This window comes from Ammospiza caudacuta, chromosome 3 (assembly GCF_027887145.1).
Source record: "Ammospiza caudacuta isolate bAmmCau1 chromosome 3, bAmmCau1.pri, whole genome shotgun sequence".
Taxonomy (NCBI): domain Eukaryota; kingdom Metazoa; phylum Chordata; class Aves; order Passeriformes; family Passerellidae; genus Ammospiza; species Ammospiza caudacuta.
The window spans coordinates 40,113,080-40,133,292 of record NC_080595.1 but is presented as its reverse complement, the minus strand read 5'-3'; the positions used below and the strand labels follow the sequence as shown (position 1 = coordinate 40,133,292).

At 41.5% G+C, this 20,213-nt stretch overlaps 1 protein-coding gene across 1 annotated transcript; it reads left to right on the top strand.

The window, feature by feature from the left end:
* The first annotated feature begins 1,539 nt into the window (after positions 1-1,539).
* Positions 1,540-18,328, top strand: FAM98A (family with sequence similarity 98 member A). The gene is made up of 9 exons (XM_058801603.1): positions 1,540-1,569; positions 1,771-1,849; positions 4,738-4,886; positions 6,355-6,489; positions 9,365-9,549; positions 10,964-11,044; positions 12,357-12,473; positions 14,885-15,052; positions 16,477-18,328. The coding sequence occupies exons 2-9, from the start codon at positions 1,797-1,799 to the stop codon at positions 17,224-17,226; spliced, it is 1,638 nt and encodes a 545-aa protein (XP_058657586.1). The 5' UTR covers positions 1,540-1,569; positions 1,771-1,796; the 3' UTR covers positions 17,227-18,328.
* The last annotated feature ends 1,885 nt before the right edge of the window (positions 18,329-20,213 follow it).

The window sequence follows — 20,213 nt, the reverse complement described above, 5'->3', positions numbered from 1 at the left end:
GTCTGCTGTGTCCTGGGCAGGCTGGCAGGGCTGCAGGGAGCGGGCAGGATCATCCCCTGTGGCCCCACAACTGGGCTCACTTTCCTGGGCATGGATCTGCACCCACGGGCACGGCTTTCCCTCTGTGAAAAAAGCCAGTCACTTCTTTTTAAAATTTTAAAAGTTTAATAGTAATGAAATGGTTACAAAAATAACAATATAATTAGAGTAATAAAAATTTTGGACAATTTGAATTAGGACAATACGAGACAATAGAAACAAAGAGTTACGGACATCTGAGTACCTTTTTCTGGACAGCATAAGCCCAAAAAAGAACACACGTTAACAGAGGATTAACTCTTAAAAACAATAGCCTGTTGCATATTCATACATCTCATACACGATGCATAAATTCCATTCAAACACAGGATTTGGTCTGGTCAGCGTCAACTTCTTCCTCTTAATCCTGACGGCGTCTTCAGAGATGAGCGAGGCAGGAAGAAGTTCATTTCTTCTGATAATGAAGCAATAAATTCTCTTTCTCTGAAAGATTTCGGTGTCCTGTGGCTGCTGTCTCACTGCGAGTCCTTTCTTTAAAAAAGTATCCTACATGGCATAGTTTCTATTTTAACCTTATGTTATAACCTAAAACTATATTTAACACACTACTTAAGAAAATTAATACAGTATAACTTTCTAACACAACACATATAATATTTTAATATTTGCAAGAAGCCAATCACACAATACGCATTTTTCACACCTCGGAGCACGCTGAGCAACTGGAAAGAGTGAACGCTGTTACATCCCTCCCCTGCCTCCCGAATTTAAAATATTTTTTTAGGAAGCCTACCCAGCGTCGCTTCCAGGAGTTTCTGTGGTCGGGCAGGCTCAGCCCGCGCAGCGCTGCCTTCAGCGCCCCTGAACGCCACGGCCCGGCCGGGACACTCCTGCACCCCGCGCCGCCAGGCCACGGAGCAGAGGGACAAACGAGACCCGCGGATTCCATTTAGCAATTGAACTGAAACGGCTTCCATTTATTGATTTTATGATTTTATTGATTTTATTTGGCACCCGGCGCCCTCGGCGAAAGGCTGTGTCGCGCGCAAGGCATGCCGGGATTTGTGGTCCTGGCCGTGGCGCGGCGTCCTGGCAGGTGGGGACGCACTCTCGCTCTCTGACGCGGTTTGACCCTTCCTCCGCCCCGTCCTCTACCCCTGCCCCGCCCGTCGCCGCGACGCCACTGGCCGTAGCACATTCCTGCGCGGGCTGCGCGGCGGCGAGGGAGGAGTCCTGCTTCCGGGTCTGCCCGCGCCGGCGCCTGAACACAAACGTGAGATCCTTGGTTCGTCCCGGGCTCCTCTCCCACAAAACCGGCCGTTCTCTGGTCTCGCACCCGCGTCCCACTTTAGCAAAGGTACTCCGGTCGGCAGATAGGCGGAGACCGCCGCGGACGGAGGGGGCGCCCATCAGGCACCGGGGAGGGCGGCCCTAGAGAAGCCGGGTGAAGAGGGAGGCCGGGGGCCTGCGGCGCCGCGCTCCCCGCCCTGAGATGCCAACCCGGCAGTCGGCGGCGCAGCTGCGAGCGCGGTGCGTGGGGCCGGGGCTCGGGGCGCCGGGCGGGCATGGGCGGCGCGGGGACAGGAGCTGCGGCACCGGGAGCGCTGCCTCGCCGCACGGCACGGGGTGAGAGCTGAGTCTCCCCCACGAGGCCGGGATGGGCGGGAGGAGGGAGGAATGGCGGGCGGTGGGAGTGCGAGTACCGGTAGCGCTGAGTGCCGTGTCGCGCAGGTCCACCCGTCGTGCCCCGCCGCAGGATGGAGTTCGAGCTCCTGGAGAACGATGTGCTGGAGTCGCTGGAGGACCTGGGGTACGTGTCCGGGGCTGGGGGTGCGGGCCGGGAGCGGAGGGCGGCCCCCGCACGGACAAGCGCCGCTGTCCGCCTCGCACAGGCGGGGCCGCCCCGCTCCGGAGGGCCGCGGCTCGGGGCAGCGCCTGGAACGGCCCCTTTGGGTCAGAGCCGCCCCAGAGCCGGGTGGTGATGGCGCCCCAAGGCAGCCGGGCTGGCTTTCAGCTGCACGGCCCTGGCCAGTGAGTCCCTGCTCCGTGCGAGCTGACCCCCTGATTCTGGGATGCCGCATGGTCTCTTGCTGCTCTGTTCTGCACAGCGGCCCTAGCTGAGGGTGGGACAGCATAAAGAGATACCTCAGACAGTAAGAAAACTTTCAGGCTTCATATTGGTTTTGGGGAGGGAAGAGTAAAAAGAATTTCAAAAGAATTGCAAATGAGCAAGTGTTTTTCTTCTTTACATTTTTTAAAGGGTAATATAGCTCAAGAGCCTTTTGCTGTGTAAACCTGTTACTTTGTCAGAGTCAGGATAGGTTGCATAGGTATGAAAGGGAGAGCGTGGAGAACACGTCCTGCTGTAGGCTACCATGGCTGTAAACTGTAGAGCTCAGAGGACAGGCAGCTACTATTTCACCTCTACTGCTGGTTGCATGTACACAGCTGTATTTACTGACATTGGACCCATTCCCATAAATCACTTTGTGGCTAGAGTCATTATGCTCCAGCAAAGATTGTATTTCCAGGCTAGGTTAGTGATAGTTGCAAAGCTTGACAAATAGGCTTCTGTCTTAGCAGCTATTTCTCTGACTGAAATGTGAAAAGGCAGCTCTGCCACAATGATTGACTTCTTTTTACTGTCATGTGTTTAAAAGGATACTAGTGGCTTGAAGGAGTTGTGATTTGTGCAGTTATAGACAGAAAGCATTGTTGATTTCTGTTATTACATAAATAGGTAAAGCAAACAGTGAAAGTAGTTGAACAAGTAAGTTATATGAAGCAAAATTGACAACAGTGAAAAAGAAAAAATTTGGAGGATGAAAGACACAAGACCTCGGCAACATTGGTAACAACTGGGAAACTATTGCATGTGTCTAAAGGAATTCTGATTCTTGCTGTCTGGAAAGACTGGGGTGTTTGAGGCTTTCTGCTTTGGGAGTAGCTCTGTGGTCTTCATGGTTCAACTTACTTTTGTTCATCAGATACTGGAGATATTCCTAATATATCACTTGATCTTTTTTTTCTCATAGCATTACATGTTAGAGAGCTGTTTCTTTTTGTAGTTGTGCTCGAGGTGTTCAGATGGTGGCCTCTTGTCTTGTGCATCAGTTTGCTGAACTGTTGAAAAAGCAAACAGATGGGATAGTACAATGTTACCCAAGAGAGCATAGCTCTGGAACACGTGCCATTGGCAGAAACATAAGGAAAAAGCTGCTTGCAGTTAGGAATCTGCAAGTTGGATTATTGGCCAGATTGATATGTAGCTGAAGTCATAATTTTAAGAAATAACACGCTCAAGATATTACCTCTGTTAAAGAAAAATTGTAGAAAAGATGCCTCTAGAAGATCTGAGCAGGGACTGAAATCCCAGTCCTGCCAAAACAAAAGGCTTGCCATTGCTTCCTTTCTACTTTGACCTATAACTGGATGATGCTTCTGTTCTGAGCCCCAGATGTTCCCAGACCTACACACGTAGGCCTGAGACGTCTGTGGGGTGGGACTGGAGCTTGCTCTGATTATCCTCTGGAAGCATCCAGCCTACTGTGGTCATGCAGTAGGGCTGTAATACATGAGATTACAGCTTCCCACCTGCTGCCAGTAGATTAACTGTGGCACCATCAAGCTGCTCTGTGAGGTAAAAGTTATTTTTGAGTGTGGCTTCTTCATCTTCCTTGGCTGAAGTAACAGGCCACTAGAGTGAAGGCCAAATCCTTTGTGTGTGGTATTAAGCACAGGAACAGAGTGAGGAAAGTTACATTTCATTTTGAGATGCTTTTTTATTGCTGAGGTTTGCCAAGAGTTGCCGGATTGTTGGATTGTTGTGACGTGGTGGGTGACTTTATCTGGAAGTTCCCAAGAGAGATTTCATTTGGTTATGAGCACTCTTGGATGTCCGTCTCTTTTGGGGGCAGTATATCAAAATAATATTGTACATGTTTTTCCTAAAATACTGAGGTAAACTCTGACTTGTGTTTCTACCTGGTTGATAAGGCAGCCTTCTCCCTACTCTTCACTCTCCCTCTGAGAGATTATCAGTACACAGATGTCCTCAAAGCTGTGTTTTCTAAGATCTCATCTATAAACTCATGTTTTCTTACACTAGGTCTGATTTTTGGCTTATTTTGCTTATGTAAAGAACCAATTCCATTAATTTTTCTTGTGTATATTTAGGGAGGTTGGTTTTTCAAGAGGTGATATTTTTATGCAGATCACTTTTGTAATATTTCTATCAAAGGCTTTGTTTTGTAAGGAGCCCTTTTATACATGATAGGAAGTGACAGAAAAGATGCACTTGTTCAGCAGTAATTATCCCACATGGAGAGCTCAGGAAGGATTCCTTGGGACTGCAGTTGCCTGGGATAGGTCTGTTGTCAGTAACATCTTCAGGAGGTGTAGGCAGAGAAGTTGCTACTGTACATGGTAACATTCTCCAGGAGGAAACTTTTGATGATGATATTTTGTGACACAGTCTCTGTGATGGTAAGTTAAGGTGCACACAAGTTCTGAGTTTGCTCTGATGTTTTCAGTGTGGTTCTTGCAACAGTTCAGTCCAGGAATCACCATTCCATGAGATCAGCACTGCAGATGTGTTGTGGTTGTCGCTCTCAGTATGTATCCAGCATAAAATAAATCTGTCCAAGGACACTGGTCCCAGCAGAGATGAATAAACTGTGCTTTTGTTTTCCCTCTCAGTTACAAAGGTCCCTTGTTAGACGACGGCGCGCTGGCTCAGGCGGTCTCCCATGGAGCCAGCTCCCCTGAATTCACCAAACTCTGCGCTTGGCTGGTGTCTGAGTTACGGCTCTTCTGTAAACTGGAGGAGAACGTGCAGGCAACCAACAGTAAGTAGTCGTAACTCCACACAAACATGCACTTAGTGTGTGTTCCTGCAGGCCACAGAGATTAGGGCTGGCCATATCTCTTGCACCAGGGAGTGTTGTCTGCACACTGCCAGATTTTGGACATTTTCCACCTCAAGTTTGCCTGATGAACAGCCAGCAGAGGTTGAAATAATAGTGGTGATCAAAGAGTCTTTCTTCTGAAATCAGCTTTTTCTGTTAATTTTTCAACCATATTGTTTTTTAAAGTTCTTTGATGGATTTAGGGAAGCATTAATGCTAGTGGGGTTTTTACTAGATTGTGAGAATACTTTTATTTCAATGCTTCTATTTGTAATTTTGATGTCAGTATACTACTGTTCAAGGTAATGTTCTTGTGACTACAGTAACCATATCTTCGTTTTACTGTTAGTTCCCTTAAGTCTGTGCTTGCTATGAGTTTTTGAGAAGGAGCCTGAAAATGATTGGTTTTCATTTTGGTAGAGGAATAAAACCATAGCTTTCAGAAAAAAAAAGTTAATTTTGGTTAGTTAGTCATGACAATCTACAGCTTAAATTATTAAATTGGTGTGATAACCCACATTCCTGAATATCTAATATATTAACTCATAATGCCTTTATGAGCTTAACTTTGTATTTACTCAGTGGCCAAAGGTTGCTGCCTTTTACCTCAACATCTGTTACTTTCCTTTCTCTCTGTTTTTGACATATTCATTCTTTCTTCTTTGAGTGTATTTCCTATTCTTTCTCTGTAACAATACAGTATCTCACCCCTTCTAGTAGTACAAGGTTCCTATGTTTTGTTTTATGTAAAGATACAATCCAGAAGTCTTCCAACACCTATCTCAAGTACTTTAAACACAGTGACAGAAACATGTTAGCTGGAGTACCATGAAGTCCTACCTTCATTTTGTATGTCTTTGATTTAGGAATAACAGACATTTGGGGGTGAAGTCTCTTTCCAAAAGATAAAAAAATGTTATTTCTCATCACTGCCTTTTTTACCTAACAGATTCTGATAAGTTTCATTAATTTTTGACAGAAATATCAGTCAAAAGTTAGGTTTATGTGACTTCCTTATTTTTAAAGGGTATCAATATGAAATAAAATCAGTTGACAAATGTGAGCTTACAGGGAGAAAGAATAGAAAAAAGTGAGAACTCATAAGCCACATTTATTATTCACAATAGTTTTTAATGTCCCCTTTCATTATAGAAGTTGCCAGTGTCTGTTGTAGCTTGGAAAAGCTGTCAGTGAAACATAATTTTATATTAATGGAGCATATCATGGATCCAAACAGGTTGTGCTGTGTCTTGGAGGAATCCAGCAAATGCACTTGGCCTCCATTAAAAATGGGTCTTAATGTTAAATAGCAACTTGAGCAAAATATTTTTTTTTAAATAGCTAATTCATTCTAATCATACCCCCTATATATTAGCAGTGAGTGAATTATTATTATTTTCTTTTTAAGGTCCAAATGAAGCAGAAGAATTTCAGCTTGAAATGAGTGGGCTGCTGTCTGAAATGAACTGTCCATATGCATCATTAACATCAGGAGATGTGACAAAACGCCTTCATAATCAAAAGAACTGTCTCTTGCTGCTTAGTAAGTTAAAAGGGTGCTCGCAAGCAAACCTGATTTTCTGCAAGATTTATAGTATTGTTTCTTACACTTAATGAGGTACTTGTTTCTTTACCACAATGTACTGCACTGTAGATACAGTAAAAATAATGCATATTTTTAGGTAATTTACAGCATCAGAGTATTATACTTGTGGGTTTACCAGTCAATATGTACCCAGTATATGAGGGAAAATACTTTGAATGTTAACCTTTTTGATATTCATGAGCAAAAAGGCTGTCCTATCACTTCTTAGAAGGCACAATAAAGAAGGAGTTATTTGAAGACTTCTGCCAGAGTTTAGCCACTGAACTCTACTTAGCATGGTTGTAAAAATGACCACTAACATCAGATGGATCATAATTTTAGAGGCTCCCAGTGTGATGACTTGCAAGGTGCAACAAAACTTGCATTTTCCTACACTGACAGCAGTTGGAATTGTTATGAAGGAGAGAATGTTTTATCCCAGCTCCCAGTTCTTTTGATCAACATCCTTAGTAAATAGCTTCACTGTTAATTTCCTTTCAATCAGCAGAAAGCAACATTAGCAATGGTGATGTCTTTCCTTTTCCACTCATCAGATCTCAATAGCTGAATTGTTTTTTTTCTCCTTATGAATGTTAGAGGAGAAGAAATATTACTTGAATTTGTAAAAGGTGTGTGATATTAATTCACATTACAATAAAAAAAATCAGCTTGAGTTAGAAACTGTAGTGCTAATTTTAACCTAATTTTAAAATCAAGATGAGGTAATGTTTTATTTGCTTCCTCAGTTGCTGCTGGGTCTTTTAACTTTTCAAAACAGAAATTTAGTTCTGCCTTCTTCTGAGATACAAGAAATTATTTACAGAGTGGATTCCTGTATTTCAGCAATAGGAGAAAGATGATTAGGTTTAATCTGAGTATTTCTTATAGTATGTTTATAAATGTCAGATGAAGTGAGGTAGTTGTTTCATTGGAATAGTTTGTAGCTCAAACAATCTTCTCTTCAGCTTGTTTTCTGTAAGCCAAGCCGTTCAATAAATTTGGCTTGTCTGTGACACACAGTTTATCCCAGAAGTCCTTTGGGATGTACATTTTGGTAATATAAGGCCGTGTTCAGGAGCTGAACTCTGGTATCCCATCTGGCAGGAATGCTGTGTTTACTGTCAAATGTGAAATTGCAGTAGTGCCAAATTCCTTTTTTGTGTACCACCATAGCGGCATAGCTTTCTGTAGCTGTGTTAAGTGAACTTATTAGGTATCCTCTTGCATGTGAGCCATAAAACTAGTTTTTTTTCAGGAGAAACAGGATAACCCTGTAGTGAAATGCCAGGGTATTTTACATTTTAATGAAATGCAGCACAGTTTGTCACTTGGAAGATGTAGCAGTATTGCTGGGAGATGAAAGCACCAAACAAACCCAAGTAATTAGGATTGATTGTCCTAATATGCAGCATCACTAGAATACAATGTTAGGCACTAGCATCTGCAAAACAGAAAGTACAAGAGTTTCAGGCTGGTTCAGAAAAGTTGTGGAAAAAAAGAATGGCTATCTGAAGAACATTCATCTTAGTGATAGACTTTAAAATTTCTGTCCTTGTTAGGGGAGGTTGAAGATAGCTTAAATATGATCTCTAAATTTTTGAGACAAAATTCTCCTGCTAGTTTCTTTTTCAGTAGGCCTGAAAAGAGTGTAAATAATTGAAAGCTCAATTAAGAAAAACCTGTATAAAGTGTTGCTGAAAGAACTTACAAAGGATACTTCACTGTTTTATGTATTTTAAGAGTTTTTTTATTTATAAGGTATTCTGTATCTTTAGCAGATGACATTCTAGTGATCATTAAAATGCTGTGTTCTTTTCTTAATCTTTTTATCTGTCCCAGTTTTATAAATAATAAGCTTCTTTTGTGTATCTGTGGGTTTACTTCCCTGCTCACAAGTGTGTCTGCAGTATCAGTTTTTCTTATTTTTAGAAGTGTTTATGTATATTATTGCTATGGTCACTCACTATGATTAATGAGAAAAGTATTGTTAAACTTGTGCTTTTTTTAAAATTCAAACCTTAAAGTTTTGACACCTGCAAACAAAGGCTGTTTATATAATTGTAAATTTATATCACTGTAAATGACATCTGATGTTGAAATTCTGGGTATATACTGTGTTCAGAAATTGTAATTTTTATTTTTCTCTTTTTGTTCAATGGAGTTACAATGTAATGGTAGGCTCTTACAGTTCTGATATTGAAGAAAATTTCAGCCATTCTAGCTTCTATTTCATCATTACAGCCTTCCTTTCTGAAGTTATTGTAAACATGAATTCTCAACAGTACTTCTCAGTGGGATTATTCTTCCACTCCACATTTTGGAGAAGTAGAGGAGATTCATCTGACATTTCACTTCTCTCTACTCGTTACCTTGCTTGTTTCCTAGAGCCTCAAGAAGTGCTTGCTTGTCTTCCCTAAAATACACATCTCAGTCCCTCATCCTGCTTGTTTCCATGTTCCTAATTTCCTGTCTTTGCTGGGCAAAACCTGAAGGAAAAGAGCTGTGCTCTGTTGAACTTTGGGATTAATACTTGCTGGAATCATAGGGATTTTTTCCAGCCTTTAATTGGTTGAACTAAACCTGTCCTCTGTTTGTTGTGTTTCTAGCACCGAACTCAGTAATTGTAAATATGAGTGCCCTTGAAGATACAAGAAAATTTAAGATACAAGATATCTTGAAGATACAAGAAATTTTGTAGATACAAAATTTCTATCCTTCCTTCTATCTAAAACAGTCAATTTGCACATGTGTTGGTTGTAAGCACTTGAGTTTTCACTGGCTCTAAAATAACTCTTTAATATCTGATTGTCAAATCTAATTTTTCTTACCCCAGCATACCTCATCTCAGAACTGGAAGCTGCCAGAATGCTGTGTGTGAATGCCCCTCCTAAAAAAGCCCAGGAAGGGGGTGGCAGTGAAGTCTTTCAGGAGCTGAAAGGCATCTGCATTGCTTTAGGCATGTCCAAGCCTCCCGCCAACATAACGATGTTCCAGTTCTTCAGCGGAATTGAAAAAAAAGTAAGATCCAAAGGAAGAAAAGTTTGAATATTTATGATGTTGTTTTGATGGAAAATAGTTCTGCTACCTGGGTGAGATTTGTCTCTTGTGAAATTCCAGTGTTTGAATTGTGAAGTAGAGTACATGTGTTTTACTGCATATTCTGAAATTCTGAAAATTATTTTGAAAGCTTTTTCCGTGCCAAGGCATGAGGTCAGGGACCGTTGCTATCCTCACTTTTCAGGGTGACTGGTCTAGGTTTTGATGCATCACTTGTTGCAGAAGATATAGAAAATGCTAATCTTAGGCCTCAGGAAGGATGTTAAACAGAAATGTTTTTCAAGAAATACACCTAAACAAATTTGTATGGGAACCTAATGTTTAAAGATGTTTTGGTTAAAAGGTGGTGTAGCAAAAGTAAAACTTAACACCTTCTCCCTAAGACTTCATAATTTCTTGTGATTCCATTTATTTTTATTCCTTGCATGTGTGTGTTCTCCAGGATTTTGTGATTTTTTAAAAATAAATTTACTTCTGAGTAACTTTTATAAATCAGAGAAATTAAATTGAGTAGACTGTCCAATGCACAGACCAATGGTTGGGGACAGAAAGCTTTTAAATCACTTTTAGTGACTTAATTTGCAGGATAGGGGAGAGCAGAACAGCAGATAAGGGTTGTCTTCTGCTGTTCCCTAACTTTAAAGAACAGATATGGGTCCCTTCCAGTGCAGAATATTCTGTGATTACAAAGCTCCCCAAAACAGTGCTATTTGAAAGCACTTAGGTTTAAAATCTTGAATAAATTTGGCTCAGTATCATTGGAAAACCAGGTCACTGAATGTGTTAGATCACATTGCTGGAATGAACAGGTTGGTGGTTTTTTCCCAAACTGCTTTGGAAGTTTGTCACTGCCACTCCATGACTTCCCCCTTGAAGTCCTTAGAAATTTTGAGATGAGATAGATAATTTGTACCCAAACTCCTGAAATGCAAGATAGTTAAAATTTCATACTAAAGATTTTTCTCCTTTTGATTGTAAAGAGGGGTCTTTCTTTGTATCATTTTACATTTTACATAATCTTAAAATAAGCTTTTTGATACAAATGTGGGTTCTTTTCTGGATTAAAGAGATGATGTTTATATAATAATCCTTATGGCTTAAAGAGTAGCAGTACCTCATGGTGTCTTTGTTTTTACTGCTGATCTATTATACAGTCCCTTCTCTTAATTTTTAAATAATTATAGCTGAGACTACCAGAAATCTAAAAACAGTTACTTTCCAGAAGAAGTATGCTTGGCTCTTTGTTCCAGAGAAAATAACTTGATATTGGGGGTTGCTGTGTCATGCCTTTCACTGTCCAACAGTCCTCTCCTTTAATTTGAATCTTAAACTAATTTTTTTGCCAAAGCTTATATTTTTACATGTCTCCTAACAGCTGAAGGAAACTCTAGCAAAGGTTCCACCTAATCATGTTGGAAAACCTTTATTAAAGAAACAACTGGGACCAGCTCACTGGGTGAGTAGTTGCAGGTATTAAAGCCCATTTCCCTTTTTCAAGTGTACAAAGTATTGATCCTGTGTGTTGCAAAATGATTTTTTCTCTTTCTGAATATGAGAAGATAATTTCTTGCAGTATAATGTAAATGTTGGTGCACTAAATGTACAGCAGCTGATAAGATCTTAGACTCATGAATCTCTAGGTCCAGGTGCAGGTTAAACCTTTCCAAAATGAGAGACCTGCAGTGGTGGTACTGACCAGCATGCTTGTGCAGTAGCTTAAGCCTTCCTCTTCTGCCCTTTACCAGCCCTGTCTGTGTGTCCTCGTCCTGCTGAGATGGTGGCATGTCTGCTTCTGGGGCTTCCTTTTAGCTAAGCTGTGGGTCTGTTCATAATGTCCCCCTCTTTTTGTCACTTGGAGTAGTCTGCTTCCTTCACAGCTTCTCCAAGAGGCAGTGAGTATGCAGGTAGGGGCTGGGAAAGACATTATACACCTAGGCTGCAGAGCTGTGATCTTCTCCAGCTGGGATTTGTCACCTGCTATGCTAGGAGCCTGGTGCCTGGGTTAGTCACTGCTGCTGCACCAAGCTCACAGCTATGGCTGCTGCTGCAAGGCTTCAGGTCTCTCTTGTCTGTCTAACTTAAATCTGAAGCACTTAAGTGGTGAATCTTCCCCCAGCAGCCTGCTTCCTTCAGTGCTTGTATTGTTGAGACTGAAAGTAGGCGCTGCTGCCCTCCCTCCAGCCAGGCCTCTTTAAATGCACATCAATATAAATATGCTGTAATGGTGCATATCTCACCTGCTGCTCTAACTAAACACTGTGTGCTACTAGCTGTTTCTCATGATGATCTTTTCCTGTAGAGCACTTTGTTGTTTTGCCTGTATGCCGACTGTGCTTTAATCAAGATCCTCTTGCAGTACTGTACTTACTTTCAGTCCTTTATCTTTGCTCTATCTTTATCCTTAAGCTTTCTACTTTTTAAGAAGGCACGAACATCCTGTTTCTTAGAAGTTACATATACCCTTGCTTCAGCTTGTTGCCTGTAGTATCTTCTCACCTTTGTTTCTCTGTCCTGATGGATGTTGAGAAGTGCCTCAGCAGTGTGTGCAGTTTTTGTGCTGTTAGAAATGGTAGAAGGCTGAACATGAGCCATGGAAGCTTCAGGAAAATAACATCAGCAGGCACAGCTTGGCTGTGAGTCCATTTGACAAGGTAGATAATTGCAATCTTAAGCCATGCATATTATCTGTGTTAAACTCTCTTCCATCCACATAGTTTATGAAGTAGAAACACTTTAATCTATAGATTGTTTGCAAATTTTTGTTTCAGGAAAAAATTGAAGCAATTAATCAAGCCATAGCCAACGAATACGAAGTCCGAAGAAAACTGTTAGTCAAACGTTTGGATGTTACTGTGCAATCCTTCGGCTGGTCAGACAGAGCTAAGGTACAGACTTGCTGTGAAGTCCTAGTTGATGGTAACACTTTATAATAAGTATCTCTGGAAAACTGCATCATTGTTTTGTCCTTCATGAGCTAGAAACAATCACGGGAGTTGTCTGGCTTTGTTTTGATTTTCTAAAGAGATTTATGACAATGGAAGAGGAGTAAAAATATTTTACTTAAAACTCTTGGATTTTAAATCAGTCTGTAAAATGAGAAGTCAGACTGTGTGTTGCCACACACCAAAGCCACTGGAAAAAGTAGAGATTACTGATCCAACCATGTTCAGAGTACCATAATGTGAACCATTAAGTACTGTGTCTTGTGTGATGGTAGAAAAGCACCTTCCTGTTGACCATCCCTTATCTTACTTTGTGCTGTCCACAGCAGTCAGATTTCCTTAACTCTAAGTGTGTCTGCAGTCACAACTCCACAGATGCAGATGAGAAAAGCTGCTAAGTCACTACTTGTTCTTACCTTATAGACAGAGTAATGCTTTATGTGCTTCTTTTGTCTTTGAACTGTGCAAGTGGCTGTGACATGAGATCTGTTCTCCCTTGAGTACATGATACATATTCTGCTTTTAGGAATAATTACAGGATTTCCCTATGTCTCAGACAGAAATTACAAGGTTTTAAAAAATAGTACATATAATTTATTTTCCAGGACTAAACCAGATGTGCTAACATGGTGTTAAGTATACTGCTGACAGTGCTTGAGACAGTTACTAGTGCTAAACTGTGACACATAGAATCATTGAGTGTTTTTTCTTCATAAATGCTTTTTCAAAAAGCAGCTATACTTTAATAATAAACTGTGACCTCTCTGTCCCATTTTGTTTCATCATCTGAGTAGGGCTTCTAATGGTGTACTCTTTCTTCAGGCTTTTTAGTAGATGACTGAAGAACTATCTGATGGTTTAAATACTTTAATAGTATTTAAATAGTAAAAGTGAATAAAAATGAGCAGAAGGGTGAATTATGTTTTTACAAGAGGGATTTCTAATTGTGTTACAGCTTTGGCATCTTTATCCATGTGGTTTTGTGTTTTTTCCTAGGAATTATCAGATACTTTTGAACTTGACTAGTTAAACAAAATATTTTCACAAAACCCACAAATTGTGTATATGCATTTATATATATTAAAATGCAAATTTTTTTTTGAAGCACAACAATACAAATTTGGAGAATGTTGCTGTAGTATTCCAGACACACAAAAGAGTTTGTTTTAACAGTAAGTTTTAGAAATATGATAATTTTATTTTTATTTGAAAAGTATCAGAATATAATCATATGACTAAATAGCCACTTCTCCAGATAGTGGAAACACCAGGGAAAAAACCCTTGCAGTCCACTATTAGGGATTTTTTTTAACTTAAAATTTCAATTTTCACCTAAAACAGTATCGTAGGACCAAAATCTTGTGCTCAGAGCTCAGTCAAACTTACCAGGGAAAAACACACAAGTACTAGAAAAACACACTGGCGAATACTTTTGCTTCTCCTACCTTTAGCCAGGTCTATATCCCAGTTTTCTGCCTTTGGATGGAAAACAAGATTTTTTAGGATTTTAAAATGTGCTTCTAAGTTTTTGCACTGTTAATATATGTTGGAAAACCTGGTTTGCCTGTTCCCACTGCCATCATCTGCATTCAGATGGCAATCTGCATCTCCTGACTGCATCACACACTACACTCTGTTGATGACTGAAGAGCGCTGTAACTTGTGTAGTAACTCGTGTGTGGTAGCACAGATTTGTCCTGTGTCTCAGCTGGAAAACTTTTGAGGTGTTCAAGAATGCCTTGTATGTAATGTCTCTTCCTCTACTGCCTTTCAGCATTAACCACTCTGGCTAAGTTGAGTGTAGGATCTCATTTCTAGCTCTGCCAGGCCCTCTTGGTGCCTTGTCTTTGTGACAAAGCTGACAGGAATGTAGGGTGAAATGAGGTAACAGGACCTTTTTCTGCTGATAACTGCTGGAGATGGGGTGATGCTGGCCCAGCTGGAATGGGTGCAGGTCAGGGTGAAGGCACAAATGGGGTCTGGAGGCTAAACACAAATGTGTTTCACTTTCAGTGGCTTCTGGATTTTAGTAGTAATTCATGTAACTATATGGCACACTTCTGTTCTGTGTTTGCCTGGAAGTAATACAGTCTGATGTGTATGTTGAAATTGTCAGCTCGTTGGTGTCTTGGCATTTCAGTCAGAATTGTGTTTCCTATTTACTTAAGAAATTAATGTGACAAATGCTAGTTTGATTGAAGTAATCCTCAGTTATAAAGTGGTTATCACTGATTTTATATTAACTTTTTGTTTTATTTGCAGTAGTGGCCTGTTATTCAGTGCTGATTTAATTCTTTTCATGAGATGTCCCATTGTTTTAACTGAGTGAGTTTTATTTTTCTTTGCTCCAACAGAGTCAAACAGAAAAACTGGCTAAAGTCTACCAGCCAAAACGTGCCCTCTTATCTACTAAGTGCACTATATCAATTGCAAATCTCTTGGCAGCTCGGCAGGATCTGTCCAAGATTATGAGAACAAGCAGTGGATCCATCCGAGAGAAGACTGCATGTGCCATTAATAAGGTACCTTTGGGGACAAATGTCTTGTTCTTTTAGGAATATTTAAGTAACTTGAATGTGGTAATAAATCCTATTTTTTTTTCAGGATTGTAAGTGGAATTTGGAAATAAAGGATAAGAAACTTGGTGTTTACATATTGCAGATAATGCATCGGTAGACTATGGATAGTGCAGTTTCAGCTTTTGAGGTTCTCAGTGTCCCTTCTTTGGGGCAGTAAAAATTGCTGAAATACCTTGGATTGCTTACAGTGGGAGTAGGCCTGCTCTGTCTAGCCAGAATTACAAAAGCCATTACTCCACTGCTACCTGATTCTGCCACCATGTCTAAAATAACATCTACATAGTAACTCTGTTTCTGGTCTGTGTAAATAGAATGTACTAAGATCACAAGGGAAGGATCCCACAAATTAAACTGCCCTGGGTACACAAATAGATTACAATCAAGTGTATAGTTCTAATAATGACATAGGAGAAACATGACTTAGACTAAACAACTTCCCTTGTTTCAAAAATTATGATTTTACAAGAGTAATAGGCTAAAAAAAAATCTATGTGCTGAACTTGCAGCTCAGTAGCTATGTATAGCAGCATACTTGGTGCTTTACAATTGTGGGAGTAGGTGCATGCTCTTCTACCTTTTGAGTACCAACTGTACCTCTGGTAAAGTTCTAATTAATTTAGGAGGGAACAGTGGTGTGGTGATTTGGCCACAGCCCATCCAACCCTAATAATTTCTGCACCTTTTTAGTGTTGTTGGTGTGAAAGAAATTATGTAGTAAGACAGGTTGACCCTATCATCAGACTGTATGTCTGCAGTACTGCCCTGCTGCTGATGTATAATCTGTTAACTTATGTCCATTATCAATATTAAATGTTTTCCAAAACAGTAGCATAAAATAGCAAAGTGGCCTACTTCCATTGAAGCTCCTTTGTTATATTTCTTCAAAACTTCAAGCAGTACAAATGTCCTGTCCCATTTTGCCTTGCTAAATTTTTAAGGTCACACCATCCTTAGACAGGTAAAGACCTCTAGAGTCTTGTTGTCTCACACCTGTCCGTTGTTAAGTTTCTCCATATCCTCACTGAAAAATAGAATTTTTTGCCCCTTATTTAGCAAGTCAATGGCTTCTGCAGGAACTCAGAGCACTAGTTAGGAGAGAGAGTGTGTTACACTGTACTTGTGCTTATTTGAGTTTAGCACCCTGCATTAATGAAGAGTTAAATGAAAGACTGTGTTGGTGCTGCCCATGGTGATGTGCCTGCTGTTTGACTTGTCTTGTTAGCAGTCCTTCAGAGGGCTGTCAGATTCAAACACAAAATTTGCCTGGATGTAAAAACCTTGGGTGCTGCCTGTGGCATGTCTCAGTAGATGTGACTCTTGTGTGAGGTGTCACAACTCCTATGGCAGTTTTCCCTTTCCCTTTGCAGGTGCTAATGGGCAGAGTGCCTGACAGAGGAGGAAGGCCCAATGAAATAGAACCTCCACCTCCTGAGATGCCACCGTGGCAGAAAAGACCAGAGGGTGGCTCACAGCAAGGCGGTGGCAGAGGAGGCAGAGGTGGCTACGACTCTTCCTACGGAGGGCGGGGAGGTTACGACCACGGGGGTCACGACCGAGGAGGAAGAGGAGGCTACGACTCATCGTACGGAGGGCGAGGAGGTCACGAACAAGGGAGCCATGATCGAGGGGGACGAGGAGGACGTGGTGGTTATGATCATGGTGGCCGAGGAGGAGGAAGAGGAAACAAGTTTCAAGGAGGCTGGACAGATGGCGGAAGTGGTGGCTACCAGGATGGCGGCTACAGGGAGAGCAACTACAGAGATGCAGGTTTTCAAACAGGTGGCTACCATGGTGGTGGTGGCTACCAAGGAGGAGGCTATGGTGGCTACCAGTCATCTTATTCTGGAAGTGGCTACCAGGGGGGTGGTGGTGGTGGTGGTTACCAGCAAGACAACAGATACCAAGATGGCGGGTCCCACAGTGACCGAGGGGGTGGCCGTGGAGGAGGGAGGGGCGGCCGTGGCGGTCGCGGTGGCCGAGGAGGTCAAGGAGGCGGCTGGGGGGGCAGAGGTGGACAGAACTTTAATCAAGGAGGGCAGTTTGAGCAGCACTTCCAGCATGGAGGTTATCAGTATAATCAATCTGGCTTTGGACAAGGAAGACACTTCACCAGCTGAGGCTGCTAAAAATTTACACTTCAGCAGAGCTCACATAATAGAAACCTGGTTTCAGAGGCCTGACTTAAATGCTGCTTGAATTAGTACAGGTTTGTACACAGCAGGTAGAATCTCTTTGGGTGGGATGTTTTGCATAGAGCAAAGCACAATTTTGTGTAGACCTCCCCACCCACCTCTGCCTGTCTGAATGAAAGACATTGTCACTACCCCCTGCACCCTAAACATCAATTAATAGCCATGCTTTTTGGACGTTGGACTGGTTCCCTCTGCTCAAAACACTTTTGTTCTAAATATGCCTGCTGTGTTTGCCTTCTATTTTGATTTGGAGAAATACCAAGACCTGTCAAATTTGTCTGTTATAGTACACACTAGAACTTCTGCGTTTTTCCCCCAAATCATTGTTGAGTTACATGTTCTAAACCAGTCTGGAGTGTTGCTTTTTTTCTCGCTGACCTCTTGTTTCAGTCACGATGCTGTTACAGTGCGTGTGTGTGCGCACAGGGAACTCTGACAAACGGGGTTTTGTATTATCTGAGCTCTACTGTGGATGCCATGTTCAGTAGCCTTATCTCCTGCTAAACCACCTTTTCCCACCTGCTCAACAATGAAGACTGACCACCGCCAAAATCTGCAAAGATCATTTCAAACTAAGCTAAATTGTGAACGATAGTGTGTGTAGGCCTGTAGTTAGGTGTAGCAATTCAAACTGACCTGCATCCATCCAAAACAAGTTGCTCCTCCTCCAAACCTAATTTTTACTTGAAATCAGCTAGAAGAAATGACAAACTGAAGTTTATTTTATTTACAAGTTCAATTCCACTGGCTCAGCAAATCTAGGGCAATTTGTTTTGGGGGTTGTCTTTTTAAAGAAATGCACTACGGCCTGGGAAGATTAGTTCCTGCCTGGAGGAAGCCCTTTTATTATTGCTGCAGAAAACAAAACCTGGCTGAGTTTGGTGTTCTAATGTTTGGGTTTTTTTCTTTACTGAAAGCCACATAATGCTTCTTGCTGGGTTTTTTGTGTACATAAACATTGTCAAAAAGCTGTGAAAGAAAATGGCTGAAGGTGTGCTGTTGTATAAAAGGTGAGCAATAAAAGTATCTGTATGTTCTGTTTGTTTTAGTTTCTTTTCCTTGACAGTAAAAAGCAGTTGCTACAGTAGCTGGGAATTCATGGAGATTTCTGTCTTCATCTCTTTTTTTATTGTAACCTATTTTATATTTTGTAGTTGTCCCAGCTGTACCTTGCATTCTGCCCTTTGAGAGGCTGTCAGAACAGCAGCAGGTGGGAGGAACTGATCTTCAGTTCATCTGACTTTTGTTCTGTTCCTCTCTCTGACCTGGTGTAGCAGCTTGTAGTACTCTCTTGCTGTGTAAAGTTATTCTTAGGTTCTGTGAGCACGTCTCCCAGGTTATGCACCTGCATGCCATGTGAACTTGCTATGCTGCTTCTGGCAACTTCCTGGTGCTCTGCAGCGTTGTGGAAATGTAGGTTCCTGCTGCCATGCTCAGATCACTGTAGCAGAGGCTGTGATGATAGCAGAGTCTTACCTGTTTTGTCCTTGGGGATGAATCCAGATTGATGCAGGCAGGAGTTCCTTGGCTTACAGTAATACATGAGTATCTGAGAGAATCTCTCCAACACTGGTGTTGCTGTAATTCAAGGTAGTCATGTAAATAAGCTAAAAGAATTAATTTAGAACTGATTTGGCTGTATTTCATGCCACAGTCAACCTGAAAATCTGTTTGATTTATTGCAGCCACTAGATGCTGCTAGTGATTCACGGGTTTGGAAGGAAAAGTCCCTGAGAAAGACACTTGGGAATCTGACTTAATGGCTTTTCTCCTTTAGTGTTTCAAACAAATCCAACAAGCCTGATGAGGGAAAAGCTTTCTGTATTGAATTCAGGTCTTTGAGAACCACTGATACACATCTATCTATGCCTAACAGCATTCAAATTATCAGCATCTAAAACTGAATGTTGCTGCTTCACAAAGGTTTATTGATTTCTTACAGCAGCAGTCTCCAGAGAAGGTGTCTCCCATGTAATACTTTGTCATGAGTATTAGCTGGTGATGAGCTGCATTCCTGCAAAAATAATTAGTAGGGGTTTTTTCAGAATTAGGGTTCCTACAATGGGGTCAGTCCTGGACTAGCAAATGCAAAGAGGTTGACAAATTAAACGAGCCTTTTGCTGGGAATGTAATCTCTTCAAGCTGACAGCTTCCTCTTTTCTTCACACTCCTCACTGTAAGGAGGATGGTGCTTTCTGTCAGTGCATTAAGAGTGCTGTAAACTTGTTCCTAGCAAGAGGAAACTCAGGAGGCTCTTCAGAGAGCCCCTGGTGGAGTTACATCAGTGCCTTCAGAGATTGCTTTCTGTGCCAGAACTGCCAGTTCCTCTGTAAGGCTGTAGCTGTTGCTGCAGTGCAGAGTCTCACCTTTGCACGCTGTGACATGGTGAATTGATGCTGGGGTGGAGTAGGAGCTTCCCCTTCCTCCTCACATATAGCTTTTTATCATCAAAATATGCTCCTTCTCCTCCTTCCTCTTCCATGACTTAGGGTAAGCCAAGTCCCAGTTTATTCCTGTTTGAGGGGGAAAGTTAAAAAAAAATCAGAAGTCAACACCAGGAGGCTTTACTCTTCCAACAGGAAAGAAAACACTTTGCTTCTGCCAGCTGTTGTTGTTTTTCCTTACTCTATTGTTTCCTCCTAGTGTGCTGTGACTTCTTTGTTCCCCAGAGAAAACAAGCTTTGTGTATGTGGAGAGAGCAGCTTTGATTAATGAAAGCAAACAGCCACTGCTTTGTTATTCTCTGTATGATGTTCTGATAGTTACTGTTTTCCAAACATGATTTCTGCACTGCTGCACTGGGGGGAATCTCTTAAATAGAAGCTGGGAGAAGTGAGATGGGTTGTGGATGTTATTAGACTGTGGTGGATTGGATATACGTGTTTGATTTCATTGTGCATCATGATCAAAAG